The 21,322-nt window shown below is 40.9% G+C and overlaps 1 protein-coding gene across 4 annotated transcripts in view; it reads right to left on the minus strand.

Annotated features, from left to right (window-relative positions):
• Nucleotides 1-1,073: 1,073 nt before the first annotated feature.
• Kctd16 (potassium channel tetramerization domain containing 16) overlaps nucleotides 1,074-21,322 on the minus strand; it is a 256,725-nt gene continuing 236,476 nt past the window's right edge. For 3 of the 4 annotated variants that reach the window (XM_032886160.1, XM_032886161.1, XM_032886159.1), the window contains one exon: nucleotides 1,074-3,003. In XM_032886160.1, the coding sequence (XP_032742051.1) occupies nucleotides 2,552-3,003 (452 nt within the window). In that variant the 3' untranslated portion in view covers nucleotides 1,074-2,551. The remainder of the gene's footprint in view (nucleotides 3,004-21,322) is intronic. The other variant, XM_032886158.1, reaches the window with a different exon arrangement.

Here is a 21,322-nt window from a genome sequence, read left to right on the forward strand (position 1 = left end):
GTGCCTTCTCAAAGCCTTTTAGTGACCAAGGCTACATATCTGAACATGTCAATACCCTCATCAATGAATACCATGTCTTTTCTCTTTCTGTTTAAACTTTTTACCATGGGGCAGGCGCCACTTTACAGGTAGCCCAAAATGAAAGTGATGTGTTGTTGTTTTCAACAGATTTCTACTGCTAAGCTTGTTCGCTGTGGTTCACGGATTACCTGTGAAGGGAAAAAAGCCATAACAAAGTCTGCAGGACACCGCTGCAAGACTTTGGCTGCATCCCTGCCTTTCCTATTCGAAGACTCTAGTAGAAGCTGTGCTTCAGTGTCCAGAGCAGTTCCTGAATGTCTCGATACCTTCATGATTCGGGCTGAAATGTACAGAAATTTGGGACTTTGGTGAATTTATTCAAATCTCCTATCCTCTGGCTGCCCTTTCAGTGATCCACTCAATGATCATATTGGTCAGTCAATGGTCAACAATTCATACCCAGCGTCTTCTTAACCCATAAGATAAGTGGTGCTTCACAGTGTCTTCCATACATAATAAGTACAATAGTATTTTTGATGTACCATCAAGAAATATTGAGACAAGAAAGATGCATTAATAGGATTTACACATGAAGCTGTCTATCAACTATCTACTCAAATATTAATACGCAAAAGAACACTCATAAATGATAATTTTCCTGGTAACTCAGCACCTCAAGGAAACTTTCTTTTTTACTTAAATAGAAATTTAAACTTTACTTGAAGCATCAGGACGAGAAAACAGTGCCTTATCCTATTACCCACCTGTGTAGTCAAGAATTATAAAAAATTCAGAAAGACAATCTTATACTAATGGGCACCAATAAATCAAGGAGGATATTCTTAAATAATAAATGTGCCCCAACGAAAGTTTTCAGAAAGAAACTGGTCATTAGATTTTTCTTCTATAAAGACATTTTCTGATTGCCTTTATTACTTGTGCTAACCATACACACATGCATACAAAGACACATGCAAGGGCACACGCACACACGCGCGCACACACACACACACACACACACAAAACAAAAAATAGGAATGCTTGGCACACACTAGTGATAAATCGTCTTTTTCAGTTACCACTGAGATATATGAGGAATGCTGAAAATTAAAAGTTGTCTTTGGACATTCTTTTAACACAGGTGAACAGAACTACTGGAAGATTAATAGAAGACAGAGTCACATGGATAGACAGTGTTCACAATTTCTTTTGGATGGTATCTATACAGGTCAGGACTATTAAAAAAAAAGTTTAAAAAAATCAAATTAGAAACCTTTATGTTCCAGTCACCCACTTGGATTATTACAGACACTGTAGAAATGATACAACTAAACCATAGTAGGGCCACAGTCAAACCCCAGGATTCCAAAGGTATCCAAACCTGGATACAGGCAAACAACCGTGTATAGGTGTAGTGGAAAGTTTGTATGAGAAATTAAGATGTATGTGGGGGGGGACACAAATCCTCTAAAATAAGAGAACAGAAGGCTGGATGCATGTTTAATTAGTTCCTTGCTTCACAACCCACAGGTATGCAAAGAATTTGCCTGGATTATATCAAAGGCCTCGTTAATAAAATGTGGGCAAGTTAAAACTCCGAGTCAGCTAGAGAATGGTGATCGTTCTAGTAAGAATGGAGAAGGCTGAGGAGGTGGTGTCTTGAAGCTCTGTTTGTGGATGTGACTGTTTGCTTGTCTGTTAAACACAAACAGGGTTGGACTAGCTCATCTCACAGGCTCCTGATGTAGGGAAAGAGCACAGCAAATCAAAGGAGCCTGCGGGTATTTGTTTCAAAATAAGGGAATTTGTTGATGATGGGGGCCTATACAGCTTTAGAAAGTGTTGCCAAGGGAGGCTGGCAAATCTGCCCAGGAGGGTTTTACTGAATAGGCAGAGGCTCTGTTGTCTGAAGCGCTCTTGAAGGGGCAGCTGGCAGTAAGGTGTTAGCCCTCTGCTGTCCCAGCCCTGGGTCGTGTGCATTCTTTGTGCATATATACAGACATATACTGTGCTTGTGTCAGAAACGCTCATGCATACAAAGTCAATAGAACCTGGCACATAGAGATTTTAGTGGAAAATCATACAAATCTGCCGTTCTCCCCTCACCCCATAAACAAAAGGAAAGGAAAAAGAATAATTTCTTAACATATGCCACTGGGTTATATCTCCTTCAACTGTCCATTCTTGGTCAAGGGAAGGAGGCAGAAAATGAGAGAAAACAAACAAACAAAAAAGCAGGTTTGGGATTCGAGCTACTCACGTAGCTGGCTCTCCTTGTACCTTAAGATTCTCAACACATGGGACCAAGCAAATAAGAGACAGAGGACAACATAAGGGCATCGCTTCTGGTTCCACATCTAAAAAGAAATCTACCCTGTGAATTTACATGTTAAGGTGAGCTAGGCAAAGTAGGCAGTAGGACATCAATGGACATTGTGTTCTAACACATCGTTAGTTGTTATTTTTCCTTTAATATATGTCTTCCTTTCAGGAGGTTTATTTCAAAGTGGTGACTACCCACTGCCCTCCCCTATAGATGATACTTCCGTAAAAGTTCAGACTGCCAAGGATGTTTTCTCTCAGGGAAGCGATCTGGAATTTTTATCTTCAGGAAATCCTGGATACATTTCTCCAGCTCCTCCTCGATGGAGAGCTTTTCCTTCGCAGCTTTCTTTTTGCTGCTTATGTTCGACTCCCTGGAGCCGGAAGTCAGAGTCCGGAGCAGGTCACTTTTCCGCCTCATCTCTGACTGTTGGATCAGCTGCACGGGACCTTTCTTGATGGGCCGGTCCAGAGTCTGGATGTTGCCCTGGCGCGTTACAGGCCCACAGATCACTGTCTCCTGGGGAGAGCTGGCCTCTGACTGGCTGTCGCAGCTGGAAGTAGAGAGGTCATTGCAGGAAGTGCCACTCTCCCCTTTGTCTCCCTTGCCATTCTTGCAGCAGCAATCACAATGGGAGGAGGACCACCTGGAGGGCTCACCTGCAAGACAAACACAGACCCCAGAAAGGTAGTGAGAAACTCAGACGGATGCAGCCGCAAAGCAGGCTAGTACTTAGAGAACACAGGTGATTCCCAGCACCTACGGTCAGAAGCTAAGTCCTCCAAGGGGAGGGGAGGGACATTCATTACTTATTAGCAGACTGTGCAATCTGATATCGCGTGTAAGGCTACCGTACCGGCACTGGCCTAGGCAGAAATACCCAAGTAGCCTGTTTATCAACCCAGGCACTTGACAGACCCAATTTTTTACGACTTCAGTTCTATCGGCAGTAACACCAAGAAAATCATTTTCTTATTACCTGGAGTCTTAAGGATGATTTAGATGAGATAAACAGAATGGAGTGGGTGGCATACAGCAATCTCAGAAAATGCTTGCCAGTTTTACCACAAGTAAAATTAAGCCCTCATCTAAAGTCTGCCTCAGAGCAGTCAAGCTCTCAAAGGAGACTCTGTGTAAGAATGCAGTGGTCAAAGGGTTGGAGATTTGGCTCAGTGGTAGAGCACTTGCCTAGCAAGCGCAAGGCCCTGGGTTGGGTACCCAGCTCCGAAAAAAAAAAAAAAAAGGAAAAAAAAAAAGAATGCAGTGGTCAGTGAAAAGGGCTCTCTTTGGTCTTCCACCATCCTGTGAGCCCAGCAGCTCCACTTATTGCACACATGGAAACACTAAGACCCATAGAGCCATAAATGCCATAGTTTGAATAGTTTGCTCCTGGAACAGCTGGGCTTTGAGACAGATGTCCCAAGTATTATAACCAAGTCAATTGACTGCTTCCTAAAACAATTTGCCTGTCGGTAAAAGTCTTGATTCTCAAAATACTATTCACCTGTGAATTTCTCTTTAATTCCTGCTCATCTCTCCTAAAAATGTTTGCCTCTGGACAGCTATGGCTATATTTTTTTAAGTATCTTACTACTACACATAACTCCCTTATGTTTCCCAACAGCTACTAAATCATCTTCCTAACTTCCATGGTGAGTGTTCATTATTGGAGTGCTAATGAGTCACCCAAGGAACAGCAAAGAAACTCAGCAGCACACAGCATCTTAGTAATAACTTCTAAGCACCTGGATCTAACCATGCCTGAAACTAGCCTTGTCAATTATAAGATCCATTACATTCCCTTTCTTATTTAAGCCAATGAGAGAACTTCTATCCCTATTCTCTAAGTCTTGACTCTTAAAATTATTTTTAAAAGTTCAACAATTTGTAGGTAGAGCAAATACTTTAGATACAGAGTTGATGGCTCCATAAATTTTGACAAATCCACAATCATGGCGAAAAAAAGTTATAGCCCCTAGCCTTCCAGTCTCTGAACAGTCCAGGCCTCCTTATCATATATTACAGGCTGGGCATTTCAAATCACCCACTTCACTGATGCCTTAAAAATATGAAGGAAAACCAATACCCTTATGATATTAAAATAATAGGAATGCAATAAAACATTTTATTTTATTTTTAAAAACATCTACGTTTGATTTCACTGTGTCTTATTCTCATAACGAATATGCATCAGTATAAAAACAAACTAGTTTATTGCCATTTCTAATTTGGTCAAAGTAAAAATGAAACTACTTAAAAAGTCACCCCTTGACTTCCGTATTGTCTATATTTTACATGTATAAATGATTTTCACACATGGACACTTGTCATATATTTTCCAGAGGAAGTAAAACTATTTTTCTGCAAATCACAACCCCAGAATACCTATCTCTTACCCACTCATTCAAGTCACTTTCTACCACAGGGCTGAGTAATCATTGTACTTATATAACCATTAAATTAAACGAACAATCCAATTAGCCAAAAGGAATCATAATAGCATTGATGTTTATAGCTATTCTCATTGCAAATAAATATCTTCTGTGCAACAGAGAAACCACTCAACATGAGCCAGACAGTGCCTGGAAATATCTGCAAGGTAAAGGCTTTCCTTCTGCCAGGAGATATTGAGGAGAGCATTTGTCACCTCCAGTCAGTACAATCTGCCTCAGCTGCCTGGAAACAGGGCCATTCTTGTGCTAATAGGACTCAAAGCAGGATAGTTCCAAAGAACTGGACTACAAAAAAGGAACCGCATCATTTCAGTGTTCATCTAACTTGGTCCATTGGACAATGTTTAGAAATTAAATTTAGCAGGGAGAAAAAGAAGAAATACAAAGATAGGGAAAGGACATGCAGAAAGGGTAGGGGTGTGCACACATTTTTTTCCTTGCAACATATTTGTCTATTACCTTAAGACAAGGTGACAAAATACTTTATCCATAAGACCTGACTAGATGATAAAAATGCATGTTCTTGCTCAGGAATTCTCTTCCCCAAGGAAGTCCCTTTGGTCACAAGACTCCAAAGGAACCTTGAGTGTTTTTTAAAAACGTTTAACATCACCCAAACCCATATCTGTTGGATCCCAGAGTTCTCATGTGCAGCCTGGCACTGCAGAGGAAGCCAGGGACCTGGCGCTGCTACTGCAGTTTGCCTCCCAAGCCCCTGGGAAGAGCGTGCATTTAAGTGCTGTCTGGGATTCTCCAACCTCCAGGAAAATGAAAGTATTCCCTCCCATTTGTACACTCTAAAAGAAAATTGGACAATTTAATTTTAGTGCAGCTTGTCACACTACAGCCTATCTCAATACTTCACAAGAATATTTGAATAATTTAGGATTTGGGCAAGATAATTCATAAAACAGCTACCGATGTTTATATATTATCTCAAAATTCAGGAAGAAGTTGGAATTGATGCAGTTCAGATAGAGCCAATGTGAACTTTGAAAATTAAGCACAGTTCATCATCTTCTTCTTGGAAGCATTCTAACTACCTTCTTCCCAAGAATATAACTGAAGCAGGAGTATAAAACTAGGGTTGAGGGGGCTACAAGCACAGGGCCCTTGGCTGTGGCACTCCTTCTGAGGCATGCTCACGAACATTAAGAGGTCTCGAAAGATCTATCAAAGGTCAGTTCTGTAAGGTAATATATTTTAGGATCTTCCCAATTATAGAGTACAGAAGTAGCCCAAATACCCAGGTGCTTCAAATTAAACAGGTTTGCTTCTAATTTGTGAGGTTCCAACACTGGTTCGAGTCTCTCCATTGAACAAGAAAGGGGGTCCCAATTGATTGGACAGATGCGGAGAAAGAATAATTTCATTCAAAGAGAAGTCTAGCTTGATGATATTAAAAAGGTAATATTCATTACCTCTTGGAGGTTTATTAATTAATTGCTGGACCTAAGGTTTGATAATACCACTTTGTTCTTTGAATAAGCTATTTCTGAGTGTGAGGACTTCTGTGGCAATTTTGATGTCTGGCACATAATGAAGCTTTGATGAATGTCTAATGAATGAACAAATGTGCTAAAAATGCACATTCAGATATCTCAAGTTGAAAACATATTGGAAAAGATCTTAGGCCCCAGCATCAGGCCCCACAATTTGACAGCTATGAATTTTTGGATAATTTATTTAAGATCTCTGAGAGTCATCTGAAAAATAAACTAATGGTTCCTTTTTTTTTTTTTTACAGATATCTGAAGAAAATCAAATGAAATCAGATGTAAAACCTGTGGCACAAAATACCCCATTCACTTATATATTCTGGCTACAGTGCAAGCCAGACCCCCAATCTGCATAAACACTCCAACTAGAAATTTGACTGATAAGATGATGGTTCCTCTACAAATGTACTGTAAATCAATATTTACTGATGGCTCAAGTATTTCATTAGGAAGAACACTCCAGATATAGCTGACACAGCTCAATGTTTATTGAGTATCTGGTAATGCTTCATTCATTGGAATGGAGAGTAATCATAGCACAGAAAGCACCTGGAAGATCCCATGTGACCAGAAATATTCTGGAAAGAAGGAGTGTTCCAATGCAGGACTTAAAAGTTAACAAGTAGATGAGTCCTCTAGTATAAAACTGTTCTTGAACTACTTAAAAGCAGGACAGAAAGGCATTAGTATTTTTAAACTAAATGTAGGGAATGTGGGAAAATCAGTTTTCCAAATGTCTACATCCAAATATTTGACCATTTTACATCTTGGCAATATTAAGAACCAATCAGGCAGAGGGTATGCCTGAGGTGTCCCAGCTCCCACAGAGCCCTCAGTGGCGCAGTTCTTACTGAGAAGAAGTAAGAGAGGAAAGACTACAAAATATGCCTCCTCCATGAAAAATTCAAGGCCAGCTGAGTGAGGCATGACTTAGCAAACTCACAAAGTGCTTATGCATTTTTAAAGGAGGCATCTCTGTAATCTACCCACACTTCAAATTCCCCACCTGCTAATGGCTGTGAGTACAATGTTGTACATTACAGAAACAGCTGGGAGAGCTGTTCGTCCATGACCCCTCCATCAATGATGTAGGAGCCTGCCAGTCTGGGTGAGAGGTGGCCAGATTTAATTTATCAAGGCTGCTAAAAGACACTCTTGGTTTTACAGTTGAAAAGTCAATAATGAGCAAATTGATGTTTTTGCTAATCCCTCTAACCCTTTAAAATATATTGAATAGTAGAGATTAGGAATAGGTAGGTTGTGCAAGCTTCCGGGCAAAAAGAGTCCTTAAACTTGACAACCATCATTTCCTGCTCCTGGTAGACTGTTCCACTCAAGGGTGTTATGTAGGCCAAGCTGCGATGTCTATTTAATAGGTAGTATGTATGAGCAAGATAAGATGACTATACAGTCTACACATCAACCAGGAGAGCAGACAGACATTCCACCAGTAATCTTAACAGGGAGAAGTCAATAAAAGTTGCAGAGTGGCAGGATAAGACTGACACTGAGGAGATAGTAAGGAAGATTGGGGGCCAAAGCTACTGGCCTTGCATCTGCAAAGAAATATAGAGGAGTATGCAAATGCCTAAAATCTTAGAAGAGGCGTCTGCTAGAGGGGGGTCCAGATGCCTGAGGACAGGCTGGTGCACTGCTGGTGGAAGCCTGGCAGAGAACCTGACAGAGATCCATGACCTCTGAGGAGCACAAAGGAGCAACAACTACTAAAGCCAATGGCTCAAGGGTAAAGCAAAGCAGATGTAGCTTGAAGCAAGCCAGGGGTCCTTCCCAGTTACATGTCTCCTGCTTTCCTTCAGCGTCCCCTACTGACAAAATCTAACAGGAAGACAGCGGGGTAAATAAAGAGCATCCTTGAGTGATTGGTTACTCTGTGTGGCAGTCGCAGTCCGGGCATCACAAAGCATAGCACAGAAGGGGAGATGTGGAGCAGAGAGGGTGCCTTCATAACCAGCATGTGGATGCTCTGAGGGATGCAAATGGATGAAAGGTACCTGTCAGCCAGGTACAATCTATTCTGCAGAAGAGTTAAAACATGACGATTAAAGAGCTGTTGTCTCACTTCAGCTCCCACTCTCTATCCCGTTTTATACTTTAGGGTTTTGAATTTGTTTTCCCCTTGCCAGCAACACATACTCTTCTACTCTACACCTGCTTAGCTCATATCATATCATCACAGGCTCCGCTGAAATAGAGCTTCACAACATAAATTTATCTATCTAATTCCCAGCACAATTTAAGCTCATCCTAATCTCTAGTGCCTGGCTTTCACAACGTCATATATGTAGAAGCCTGTCATTCTGTCTGTCTATCGCTCATGGCTCTCTGTGTGTGTGTGTGTGTGTGTGTGTGTGTGTGTGTGTGTGTGTTCTTCCAGGTATTGATTTAATGGCTGTTTACCACACGAGGCTGTGGACTATATCAATGATGTTCTGAATTCTACACCACACACCACACCAATACACACAAGTCAGGCTGTGATGATGTGTTGGTATGTAGTAGATGCCCAGTAAATGTCTACATACAAGACAAATGAATTCAACAGAAAACTGGTGGTGTGTAAAACAGAGAGAGGAGAAAAAGATGTGTGTGTCGGAGAAATCCATTAGAAATAACTAAAGGGGGGTTGGGGATTTAGCTCAGCAGTAGAGCACTTGCCTAGCGAGCGCAAGGCCCTGGGTTCGGTCCCCAGCTCCGAAAAAAAAAAAAATAACTAAAGGCCTCTGACTTTTGAAGGTCATTAGAAGAGGTACTATCAGGAGACATCGGATAAAAACTGGCTGGCTTGATGGAGATCAAATATCATGTCCTATCCAATAAGTTCAAAGTGCCTGATTTTCGTTATGACTGTGTGTGTTTAATTTAACCATCATGCATAATCACTTGTTAATATAAAGAATACTGTGGTATTATAGAAATTACACAGAAATCAACTTTCCTAGCCATTCTATCTATGGTCTGTACTGACATAACTTACCTATTTGGTAATGTTCAGACACACCTTTCTACCTCAGGTTTTTAACCTGTTGGGGTGTAGAACAATGTAGTAATTTGAGTAAAGCTGGTAATCCTGAATTGTGACTCCCTGGTCCAGTGCCTTGCTTTTTGAAGCAGCTTGTGATAACATGATTATTCTACTTTCAAAGATTGATTGTTCTTTGATTGCCTTCTCCCTCATTTTATTTCATTTTAGCTCCCCCACCTCTTATTTTAGCTAAGGTCAGACTTGATAACTCTAACCCTGAAGTTATCATTCACACAGTCAAAGTTCTGTGGCCCACACCGACCTTCTTCCTAGCAGCCTCGATTCATCCCAGAGATTTGCTGTGCTTTTCTTCACCTTTTTTTGTGAACTAGAACATATCTCCCATGCCCCAGCAAATGGCTTAATCAATACCTAGTCCACAAAGAGAGGATTCATGGCTCTGATGTGAATAGAGTTCCATAACATTATGACCACAGTGGGTGATGCAGGCCCGGTGTGTGAATCAGGCTAGGTGGATCTGAGACCTCACTGGGACTGTTCTGCTGGAACATATGGGTCATAAATGCTGTAGTCTGTGGGAGGTTGCCAAACTGGGAAAATATGAGTCTAATAGCCATCTTTCTACACCAGCTGGGGAAGACATTTAGGGAGCAGGAAGCCAAGAGAGACAGGAAAAGCCGAGAAATAGAGAGAAACATCCCAACACTTAGCAGAATCTCAATTTGGCCCCAGGGACAGATTTATAATTTTATAGGCCTGAAAATTCCTTTTGCTTAATCTAGTAATTTCTGAAGCTTATAACAAGGTTCTTGAATGCTCTATCAAACTCATATTAATACACTTAATATCTATTAACTTTATTCTATTATGTGCATGTACACACACAAACACACACACTCCCATCACTAGTGATTCAGAAAGTAAGAACTACTACTAATGCAAAGCTGTCTTGAGAATGACTTCTTTCTTCTCCAGGTGGGATCTTGTTTATCTCATTATCCCTAGCAAATCTAATTGACATTTATAGCAACAAACTAAATCTATATCACCATCTGTTCGCAAAAGAGCTCCAGTCATGAACAAGGTCATAGCTATCCCTTCAAATCAATAAAAATAATAAAGAAATTTATCATCATCATCATCTAAAACTAATTGATCAAGAACTACGCATGTGTCAGTTACTGAGCTCAACAGTTGCCATATTTAGGCTTCATAATAGGCCATTAAATAATACTAGTCTCCTTTGCTTTTCATGAAGAAGAATGAAGCTTAAAGTAAAAATTAACCCCATCTAAAACCAAAACCTTTTTTAAAATCCATTCTCTGTTGGGGTCTCTCTCTCTCTCTCTCTCTCTCTCTCTCTCTCTCTCTCTCTCTCACACACACACACACACACACACACACACACACACACACACACACAAATTCTGCAAGAATTTATGTCAACAGGCTGAAAGGGTTAAACTGCTGATTTTTTCCCCCGTGTTCATCCTAGAGATCGTACCTGCAACAACACACAGCTAACTTACAGTAACATGAAAAGGCTCCATGGTCTTGTGTCTTTGGTGCTTATAATTGTGTAAGAAATTTAAGCTTCTTTCCACTTTGTTACTTGAAATATTGGTACAGGACTAACGCAAACATAAAGTATATTGGTTCTCTAGCTGATGTGTGAGATAGTTCATATTCTATTTCATGTATTCTCTTACTGAGGTTGCTCTGGTCACAACCAATAGGGTTTGAAGTATGCACTTAACTAGCTCATTGAAAAGCTCTTTGTGACATAATAAAGATGTAACATTTGCTAATGCCACTCAATAAATATTAAACAGCCAAACAGTACATGATATCTTCTTAAGGGGGCGCATAAGACAATAGCATGATCATTTTGTGGGCAAATGAAGACCTAAACTTTGGTTTTTTCCCATGTTTCAAAAGGAGTTAGCTTACGTTAGAGCTAGAGAATCCATGGATCCTCTAAGCAACACAGATGAAATACAAGAACTGTCACAAAACATACATGAGTCATGCATCACTCTGAGGGAAGTCAGCATTAAGCTGAGAACCTTGAGAGTAGGAGATGATCACATGAGAAGTCCAGCAAGGAGAATATTCAGAACCCAGATGGCCACATAGATAGTTGAGAGTCAGCATCCTAGTAAGATGGCAGTAATCCAAAGAGCACTGTGGGAATCTGCCAGAGCCTGGAAAGGGACCTGAGGCAACAGACTGGAAGGCCACTGTGTAAAAAACCCAGCTTTGGACCACACCATAGGTACCACTGGGATGATGTGTCCTGGGGACAAAATGTAGATAAATCAAATCCAAACGGAAAGGATTTTCCATCCAAATAGTTTATCTCTGGAATAGAAAAATAAAGAGGAATAATGTTTTCTAGGAGAGACTGTTCCTTACAGTGCAGGTAGCTGTACAGGACAGAGTAATTTGGAAAAGGAGGATTATTGCAGTGGGACCATACCTGATGAAAAAAGGTAAGGAAGGAGAGAGAAAGAGGGAGATGGGAGAGGATGGAGAGGAGGGGAGGGAGGGGAGGAGGAGGAGAGAGAGGAGGGGAGAGGGGAGGGAGAGGAGAGAAGGGGAGGGAGGGAGGGGAGGGAGGAGGGGAGAGAGAGAAGAGAAGAGAAGAGAAGAGAAGAGAAGAGAAGAGAAGAGAAGAGAAAGAGAAGAGAAGAGAAGAAGAGCAATCTGATAATTACACTGACCTACATCTGTACAGCCTGTGGAGATGCTGTGCTTCATGCTGCCCTGCATCCTGCAGCATCTCACTGAATTCTCCAGCCTGTGAAGAGAGGAGGCTACGATGCTTTTCCACCTCAGTTATTCCTCCAGAGAACAGCAGGCAGTCATTCTGTCTGAATTTTCCCATAAAGAACATCAAATGGCCTCTTCAGAACTGTATGTATTCTTGACACAAGAATACTTCTCAGAAATCTAGGGTGAATTAGCTTATCACAATTCTCAGGCTCCACAGAGACAGGAGCCCAGAAGCACATATTAATGGGCAATGACTGATAATTGTTATTTATTTTTACAATTCTCATTGAATTACTGAGCTACGAGCATCTACCACATGTCCATTGTGATGCTAGGTGATGTGCAAACATTTTTATTTTATTCAGCACACTGAAGAGAGATTTTACCTTAGCATTCTGTCTGCCTAGCTTCTTATGAGGTACCTGCGACACTGCAGTCTGAGGGGCAGCTGGGTCTAAACTTCAACTTTTCCGGAAAATTCCTTCTCAGTCAAGACAGTTGACTCTCTAGGTGTTCTTCAATGTGCCCTGAGAGTATGTATGTGTAGATACATATATTCAGATTTGAGAAAACTTAACTAATTTGGTCCATAGCTCACAAAGCCACTAAGAAACCAGTCTAGAATTGGTTTGCTTGTTTTAGCTTCAAGATCCCTGACTTCACCCCATTTGGCTGCTCCGATGAAATGCTGACTTTTTGACAGGAACTTATCTAGCAGTCTCCCCTCCCCATTAACACTAAATTTAAAAGAAGCCCAGTGAATCTAGGCAAGGGAAACTGAGCTATATTTTCACTTTTTACCAAATGGGAAGAACACCTCATTTTCTTTAACCAGGCTGTCTTCCGATGATAACAGAAGAGAAAGCCTTGCAGAATTTAGCAGCTCTTCCTTAACCTGTGTCTTTGCTAATTGGATGGTAATTAATTGCTATTCTTTTAATTAGGATTCCAAAATGGGCTAAGAGTGGAGCTAAGCACCAGTTTCTCTATACAGCTACAATCTATAAGAAATCCTGTCACAATAATAGAGCTTTAAATGGAATGTTTACTACATGCCATGTGTTGCCTTATGTAGTCTCCTCATAGAGGCTCACTTGAGATCTGCAGCAGACCTAGTGTGGTGGTTTGAATAGGTTTGGCCCCATAGACACATATGTTTGAATGCTTGGCCCATGGAGAGTAGAACTAATAGGCCTGGCCTTGTTGGAGTAGGTGTGGCCTTGTTAGAGTAGGTGTGTCATTGGGGGAACAGAGTTTGAGATCTCTTTTTCTCTTCATCTTTATTAACTTGGGCATTTCTTATTTACATTTTGATTGTTATTCCCCTTCCTGGTTTCCCAGCCAACATCCCCCTAACCCCTCCGCCTCCCCTTCTATATGGGTGTTCCCCTCCCCATCTTCCCCCCATTACCTCGTTCCCCACAACAATTACGTTCACTGGGGGTTCAGTCTTGCCAGGACCAAGGGCTTCCCCTTCCACTGGTGCTCTTACTAGGCTATTCATTGCTACCTATGAGGTCAGAGTCCAGGGTCAGTCCATGTATAGTCTTTGGGTAGTGGCTTAGTCCCTGGAAGCTCTGGTTGGTTGGCATTGTTGTTCATATGGGGTCTTGAGTACCTTCAAGCTCTTCCAGTCCTTTCTCTAATTCCTTGAATAGGGGTCCCGTTCTCAGTTCAGTGGTTTAATGATGGCTTTCGCCTATGTATTTGCTGTATTCTGGCTGTGTCTCTCAGGAGAGATCTACATCCGGTTCCTGTTGGCCTGCACTTCCTTGCTTCATCCATCTTATCTAGTTTGGTGGCTGTATGCTCAAGCTCCTCCCAGTTGGAAAACAGTTCCTTCCTTGTTTCCTACTGATCAAGATGAAGAACTATTAGCTCCTTCTCTTTCTCCACGTCTACCTGCATATGCCATGATGATAATGGACTAAACCTCCAATGGTAGAAACAAGCCCCAATTAAATGTTTTCCTTTATAAGAGTTCCCTTGGTCCAGCTACATTGGTCTCCTCACAGCAATAAAACCCTAATTAAGAAACCTAGGAAGAATACTTGGCTATCTTTTGCTTAGTGCAACTTATCTCATAGCTGCACAAAATGCAAAGTTATAGGACTGCCCCTTTAGCTACGACTTGAGCAATGTAACCTGCCATTATTTCCTTGCTCAGTTCACTTAAAGCAGTCTTTCAAGTAGTTTGACAGATGTGACCTGTGAGCAATAGAGCAAAGAAACGTGGCCAAAGTAATCAGCACTTTAATTTCCAGACTGGAGAGGACATAAAGTAAATAATCTGACAAGTTATAATCACAGGAATGTTAGACTGAGAGTTACTTGAATTCTTTCTACCTTATCTGGTATCCATAAATTTTGTTCTGCAATGAGTAGATTGATGGGCATGTGAGTTCCTTCTCCATTCTGCTTCCTATTTATTAAATACGTATTTTCTTTGCATTGGTTATTAAACCCTTACTAATAGACCCTTAGCTTTAATATCCAAGAATTGAATGGGAAAGATTTTTAAAAAGAATCAAAACAAGAATTCCAAAGAGAGAGTTGTTCTTGTGGCTGGACTTTGCATCCTATGCACTTCCAGTCAGAGTGTTTATTTTCTCTCTCATATCTTGGTGAGTCTAAAACAAGAATTACTGAAAAGGGAAGTTTAATTTTAATTTAAAACTTCAAAGTTGGGGCTAAAGAGATGTCTTAGCTATTAAGAGTCCTTTCTGCTCCTCCAAAGTATGTGAGCATGGGCTCCTGCACTCACATCAGACTGCTCAGTACCGCCTGTAACTCTGACCCCTGGGAACACCCTCCTTTGCCCTCGTCTGGCAACTTTGCACACATGGGATACACTCCCATAGACACAAATATACATCAATAAAAAAATAAATATTTTTTAAAACCTCCAGAGTCAGGCAAGATTTTGATCAGAGTGCTGAATTGGTAGTTATTGAAACCTTCAGTTAAGACACATTGATATCCATGATCCAAAGAGATGGGGATCCAAGTCTGATATAAAAAGAAAGAGAACAGTGCACATAAGAAAAAGGACAGTAAAAATCCAGAGACTAAAGGACACATTGTCAGGCATGCCAATACATGTTTGCCAGCTCAGCACTTAGGAAGGTGATGCAAGAGCATCACTGCAAGTTAAAAGTTCAGAAAGAGAGAGCACTGCGAGATGAAGACAGTGATGTGCATTTGTGGAGCTCCTGGTGTACATGAAGCACTGAGCTCCATGCTGTCCTTGTGTATGTACATACTAGAGCCATAATGAAGACATGTACAGCATATGGGACATTAATGCAAACAAATGAGTCAATACCAATAAAAGAGAAAAGCAGAGAAAGGAATTTGATTATTTTTTTCTCGTAGCTGGGACAAAACACCTGGTACAACAACTTAGGGGAAGAATTTATTTCAGCTCATGGTTTCATGGCAGAGAAAGCACAGCAATATTCATCATTACAAAACCACCTTTTGTCTATGGCAGCAGAAGGCTGAGGCAGCGTCTATATATCTCAGCACTGCACCAGGAGTCAGAGACCCCTATCCTCTGTCTATAATTCTCTAACCATGTCCCTACAACCTACTACTGTATTTGTCCAAGGGAGACCCACAAATCTAAAAGGTTCTCTACCTTTCCAGAAGAGTTTTACCCACAGAGAAAACTGAGCATTTAGCCTCTCCCTATTAGGAAGTACTGTGTACAATCTCATATAGTTCCTAGACAAAGCTGAAACACGTGACAGCATTCAAAGTAGAATTCTAGGGAAATAAAATGAAATTCTGGTGCTTGAAGTGTCTTTAAGGGAAAGGGGAGGTTCCAATAATCTTCGGGAAAGAAGTAGCATTTGGATCTAGATAGGGTAAAAGAGTAAGGGTTCTGTAGCGGAGGTGTGAGGAGACACAAACTTTGGATATCTGGGAGGAGCCAATAGGTAACTGGTGAATAAAGACAGGGTAGCAAAAGGTGAGAGGCAGGTAGAGCTACAAGACAGAATACAGTCTTCTTAGGGAGAACTAGGGAGCCATTAAACAGTGATCAGATTATGAATGTTTCAGATGAGAGAATTACAGACGACTGTAAGAAAGGGCATATAAGTCACAGACAGGTTAAAAGGCTCCTACAATGATCCAGGTAAGAGAAAAGGAGAGCATCAGCTACTGGTTCTGAAAATGGAGAGCAGTTGCCTGCTTCCGGAGCTGCTGAGAAGGCATAAGTTACAGACATGGATGAGAGAAGGGAGGCATAGAGAATGCTCCCCGCAGTTCCTCCATCCTACTACTCTTGTTCCCTGAAGCATGGACCATGGAAGAAGAGGACCGGGGAGTGGTGGGAGAAGAAGAAAATAGGTTCAACGTGCAAATGTGGGGAATGGCAGAACATCCCAAGTTAAAAATACTGCCAGAGAACCCTGTAAACATGACTTCAAACTGATTCTTTTCTGTGGTTTGGCACAGTCCATCCTCATGATAACGCAGTATGGTCCCAAACAGAAGACCTCAGAAAATTGAATGCAAGCAATGTGTGTGTATGTGGGAGTATGTGATATAAATGTATTTAACACTATCCTTAGGTTAATTTTGTCTTTCATTAGATCATAAATTTTAAACTGCTAAAATGTAAAGAGAGCCTGGCCACAAATCATAATCATTTGTCTTTAACAGACATTTTAGATGGTCCCTACTTATCAGAAGATGAAAAATATTATTTTTATAACACCCAACAGATTATAGAAACCTTTTTATTCATTGTCCTTTAATTCTAACTTTCATTCAATCAACTCATGTTGGTTGATTTCTTTCAGATGTTCTACTGGCGATGGAGATACAGTTGACCATGCGGCATTGATGGTCTAGAAAAAAATAATAAATTATAAAATTTCAGGTAGTATTGAGAACTGTGGAGAAACTAGGTAATGCACTGCAATGAGTTGTAGTGATGTTACATCAATGGTCTTGGTAGTCAGATTTTATCTCCTGAGAAAGCGGCATTAGAGAGAGACATGACCGAATGTCCTAAGGAAGCAACCTACAAAGATCATGTGAAAACCAAAGGAATAACAGATGTAAGTGCACGATGGTGCAAGCCTGGGCAAGGAAAAGAAGGATGGCCTTTGTGCACTGCTGTGCTCAAAAGCGGAAGTGGTAGAAGATGAGGTCAAAGTGGGAGTCATTGGTGAAACCATACAGGCTTCAGCAGCTGCAGCAGTGGGTGTGTTTTAAACCAGGGCAGAAGGACAATTTTGTCAGGGAAATTGTGTGATTTAGCTTTGGTTATTGTAAGCTTCCTCTGGGTCATAACTAGAAGATGGAATATAGGCAAACAAGATTGGAGGCTGCAAGACCAATCAGAAAGCTATCACAGACAAGGGGATGGTTTCTAGGAATGAAAGTTGTGAGCAGGAACCACTAAAATAGATTTCTTCTTTTTATATATGAGGAAACTGAGGCTTCTGGATTGGCAATTCTGATTGCATATTTATTTTGTGCTTCTGGGGATGGAACCTAGGGCCTTCACATGGTAGGCAAATGCTGTACCACTAAGCTCCAACTCCAGGCTCCCAAGATCTCTTTTCACAGAAGACACCCTACTGTCTCCAGTTCCTTCTTACAGAGCACTTGCCTGTTTTGTCCTGCTGCCGATCAGCACCTGCTGGGGTTGTTTGATTGACTTCACAAGCCAGAGCCTGGAGCTTAGTTCTACAATCAGGAGTCATTATATTGTTTGTAAACAACGGCTGACTATGATAAATATGCATTCTGGATAATTGCTGCCTTCCCATGAGCATCTTCACTTTCTCATTTCCATCATCCTGTTGCATCTCAATACCTGCCTGTGTGTTCCCTACAACCGAGCAAGAGAAAAATTGCAGCAAACAAATTGAAATGCAGGGAAACGGCCCTGTACCCTGATGAGATCTTAGGAACAGGAGGCGAATACGATGAAAACTTTCAGTATGCTCAGCTTTATTTCACTTCCTTGGTATGTAGATAAAAGTTTTTATTCAAGGAACAGCATCTCTAACAGATGTCTATTACAGCCATGCCCCTGAAGCAGAATTAGCAAGCCAACAATAAAGTAAGTCCCATTAGGATCTAAGAAATTTATTTACTCTCTTCCTCACTGTCCTCTCATCTCCTTCTCTCTTCCTGTTTTCTCGTCTCCTACAATTCTCTTTCCTTCTGTCTCTTTCCATTCCTCTAACACATGCACATGAACACACACACACACACACACACACACACATATATATATACATACATACATACACACACATACACTCACACACACACACACACACACACACACACACACACGAGTTGTTAGGAAACATCCTGGCATGGCTCTTTCAATCATGGAAAAGTAGCCCCTATACCAACGTTCTTGGAACAGAGCAAAACTCGTCATGCAGCTTATTAAGCATCATCATTTCCCTTATGGTGTACAACAGGCATTGTCTACCTCATGCAGCAGGACATAAGAAAGGCAGTTTGCTCTCAGTTCATGCAATGGCACAGTGCATACATTTCTGCTAGTGATCACTTGAGTGATGAACTCCTAGACTTCAGCTTACTCACCTTTATAAGCAAATAAAATATGTGTACTTGTCCGTGCTTGCAATTGTAACTCTACTACACTATTGCATATGCCCCTACTGCAGCCTCTGCCTGCAACTGCTGCTATGCCATCTTCACCATGGTGGACTTTTTGTCCCCTCACAGTGTGAGAAAACAAAATCTTTCTTCTGTTAAATTACTTTTGTTGGTTATTGTATCATGAACATGAGAAAGGTTACTCCTGGGGGCTATCCAAACCTGTGGGAATCCAGATAATGCCACCGAGAGCCCCAGAGAAGGGTCATGATACTGCAGAATGTGATTTTTGTCTTGAATGATCTAAGTCTTTCTTGGTCCAATCGTTCCTTGCTATACCTCTGCTCCTACCTTTTAGAATAGAAAGCCTTGCACTGTGTCATTGTATATTGGCGAATATGTGACCCCACCCCACCCCCAACCCCTAGAGACTGAGAATTAACTGACTGTCTTGTGTCTCAGAAGAAATTTTAGACTTCAGGTTTTAACAGTGTTAAAACTGTTACAATTTTAGGAACCTTCATAGATGAACTAAATGCATTTTATTTACTGAGATGTTCATCCGTCTATAAGGATAAGCTATAGAATGTTAATGTGTTTAAATGATGTATTAGCCTGTCAGGTTGAAAAGGGATGGACTTTTGGCAGTTAATCTTTACTGTCAATCTGATTGGGTTTGAAATCCCTTGAAGGCATTTATCTGTGAAGAAGTTTCTAGAGAGCTTTGACTGAGGAGGAAAGACCCACTCTGAATGTTCTGAATGTAGATGGAACAACTCTATGGGCTACATCTTGGGCTGAATTAAAGTAGGGCAAAAGAGAAAGCAAACAGAACTCCAGCATTCATCTCTCCACTTCCTGACTGCAGATTCAATGCGATAAGTAACCAATAAGTTACCACATCAATGAATTCAGAATTGTCTTAGCAAACCCCATCTGTCTGGTGGTAATTTCTGTCCACTCCACATGGATGAGGAAAGCTGTTTTAGAATGCTATGTACAGTGAAGGCTTCAAACAATGTAGTTCCTACTACACCAGCCCCAGTCTGGTACCATCAACCTAGACAACTTTATCTAAATTCTAAGACCTCTATATTTTTTGCCTACTTTGTGTCAAATTACAGTAAAATGAAAACACTTTGCAAAGATAATAGTGTGACGGCATGTGTTTTGTGGATAGGATTTGTGTTAGTGGTATTATTGTCATCTTCAGCCTTTGCCCTGGTCTCCTTGACACTGGATTATTCTTTTAAGCATCACAGAGAGGCTTTGGATTAAAAAGTCATTCTCTTCCTAATCATGTTAAACTCCATTCTCCGCATTATTTCTTAATGCTGATCTCTTCATTCGGCTTGCTATTTCTGTCTGCAATGGCCTCTCTTTCTTCAACTTGCATATTTAGCCCTAAAGCATCAGTTTAGTTACGTCTGCCATCCGGTCCTTATTTGGCATATGCCACTCAAGCATTCTAGTACTGAGCCATGTCCTGAGCTCTGGGCTTTCTAAGACAGATTCTTACTATAGAAGTCCAGGCTGGCCTTGAACTCTGGACCTTGTGGCTTCTGCTCTTGAGTAATCTGATTCTAGGAATATCTATCTAGGTAAGTTTTCACTTGATTCAGACAATGGTCAACTTCAAAACTCCAAAGTTTAAGTCACTGTCTTTTCTTCTCCATGCTGCCTTTTACTTGGGGAACATCTTTCTTGTATAATCATCATTACATTGTAATTGGTCCCTAAACTAAACAGGAGTACTTTGTCACCAGAGGTTATACTGAATTCCTTTTACTTTCACAGCTGATTCACATATTTGACTTGTAAGGACCACTTCATACAAGCCTTTTGCATGAGCACATAAATAAAACATAGTTTAACTGGTTGATTTACTGATCACAAATTCATTGAATACTAAATGCACATCATACAAATGATAATTGATTTTCAGTCACATTTCAGAAAGTATAGTTTAATTCGTGTCGTCGACTGCCTGGGTTGAAACTTGATCTTCCTTTTCTATTAAAGGTTGTGCTGATGATTCATTGGGAAACTTTTCATTCCTTCACCTCTCAGGATCTTTCCTATTTCTTAATAGGCAATCGATATCTATAGCTATGACACCTGTGCACAATAACAATTACTACCCTCACAAGGTATCCCTAAGAATGTACTTATGAAGCTCATATTTGAATGGTTACCCTAACTGTCTAACTGAACCTAAGATCCACTCAGCAAGACAAAGACCATGCCTGGTGTGAGAAACTGAGCCAGTTTTCTGGGTTTCATGATGTCATGGATCTTAGAGGAGAAAAATTGTTTCACAATTTGTAAGTATAGACTAAAACTTATTCTCATACCCACAGGTGAGGAAGTGCAGCTTTTACCTTCCATCGAAGAGGTTCTAGTTGCAGCAAACAGAGCATTGCAGAAAACCACACTGGCAGAAAACAAGTGATCTTGTGGAGCCCATCCCCAACCATGTACCGACAATACAACTCCTGAGCGAAAGGCTCAGGAAGCATCAAGAAGAAGGGGCAAAAAAGAGGCAGAGGACCAGGAAATCTGCTGTGAGATTGTGGCTTCTCAAAATGACAGGGATGCTGCACTCATACTACCTCAAAAGTAAGGCTGCTGAACAAAACCTGAACAA

Source organism: Rattus rattus, chromosome 15 (genome assembly GCF_011064425.1).
Source record: "Rattus rattus isolate New Zealand chromosome 15, Rrattus_CSIRO_v1, whole genome shotgun sequence".
Lineage (NCBI taxonomy): Eukaryota > Metazoa > Chordata > Mammalia > Rodentia > Muridae > Rattus > Rattus rattus.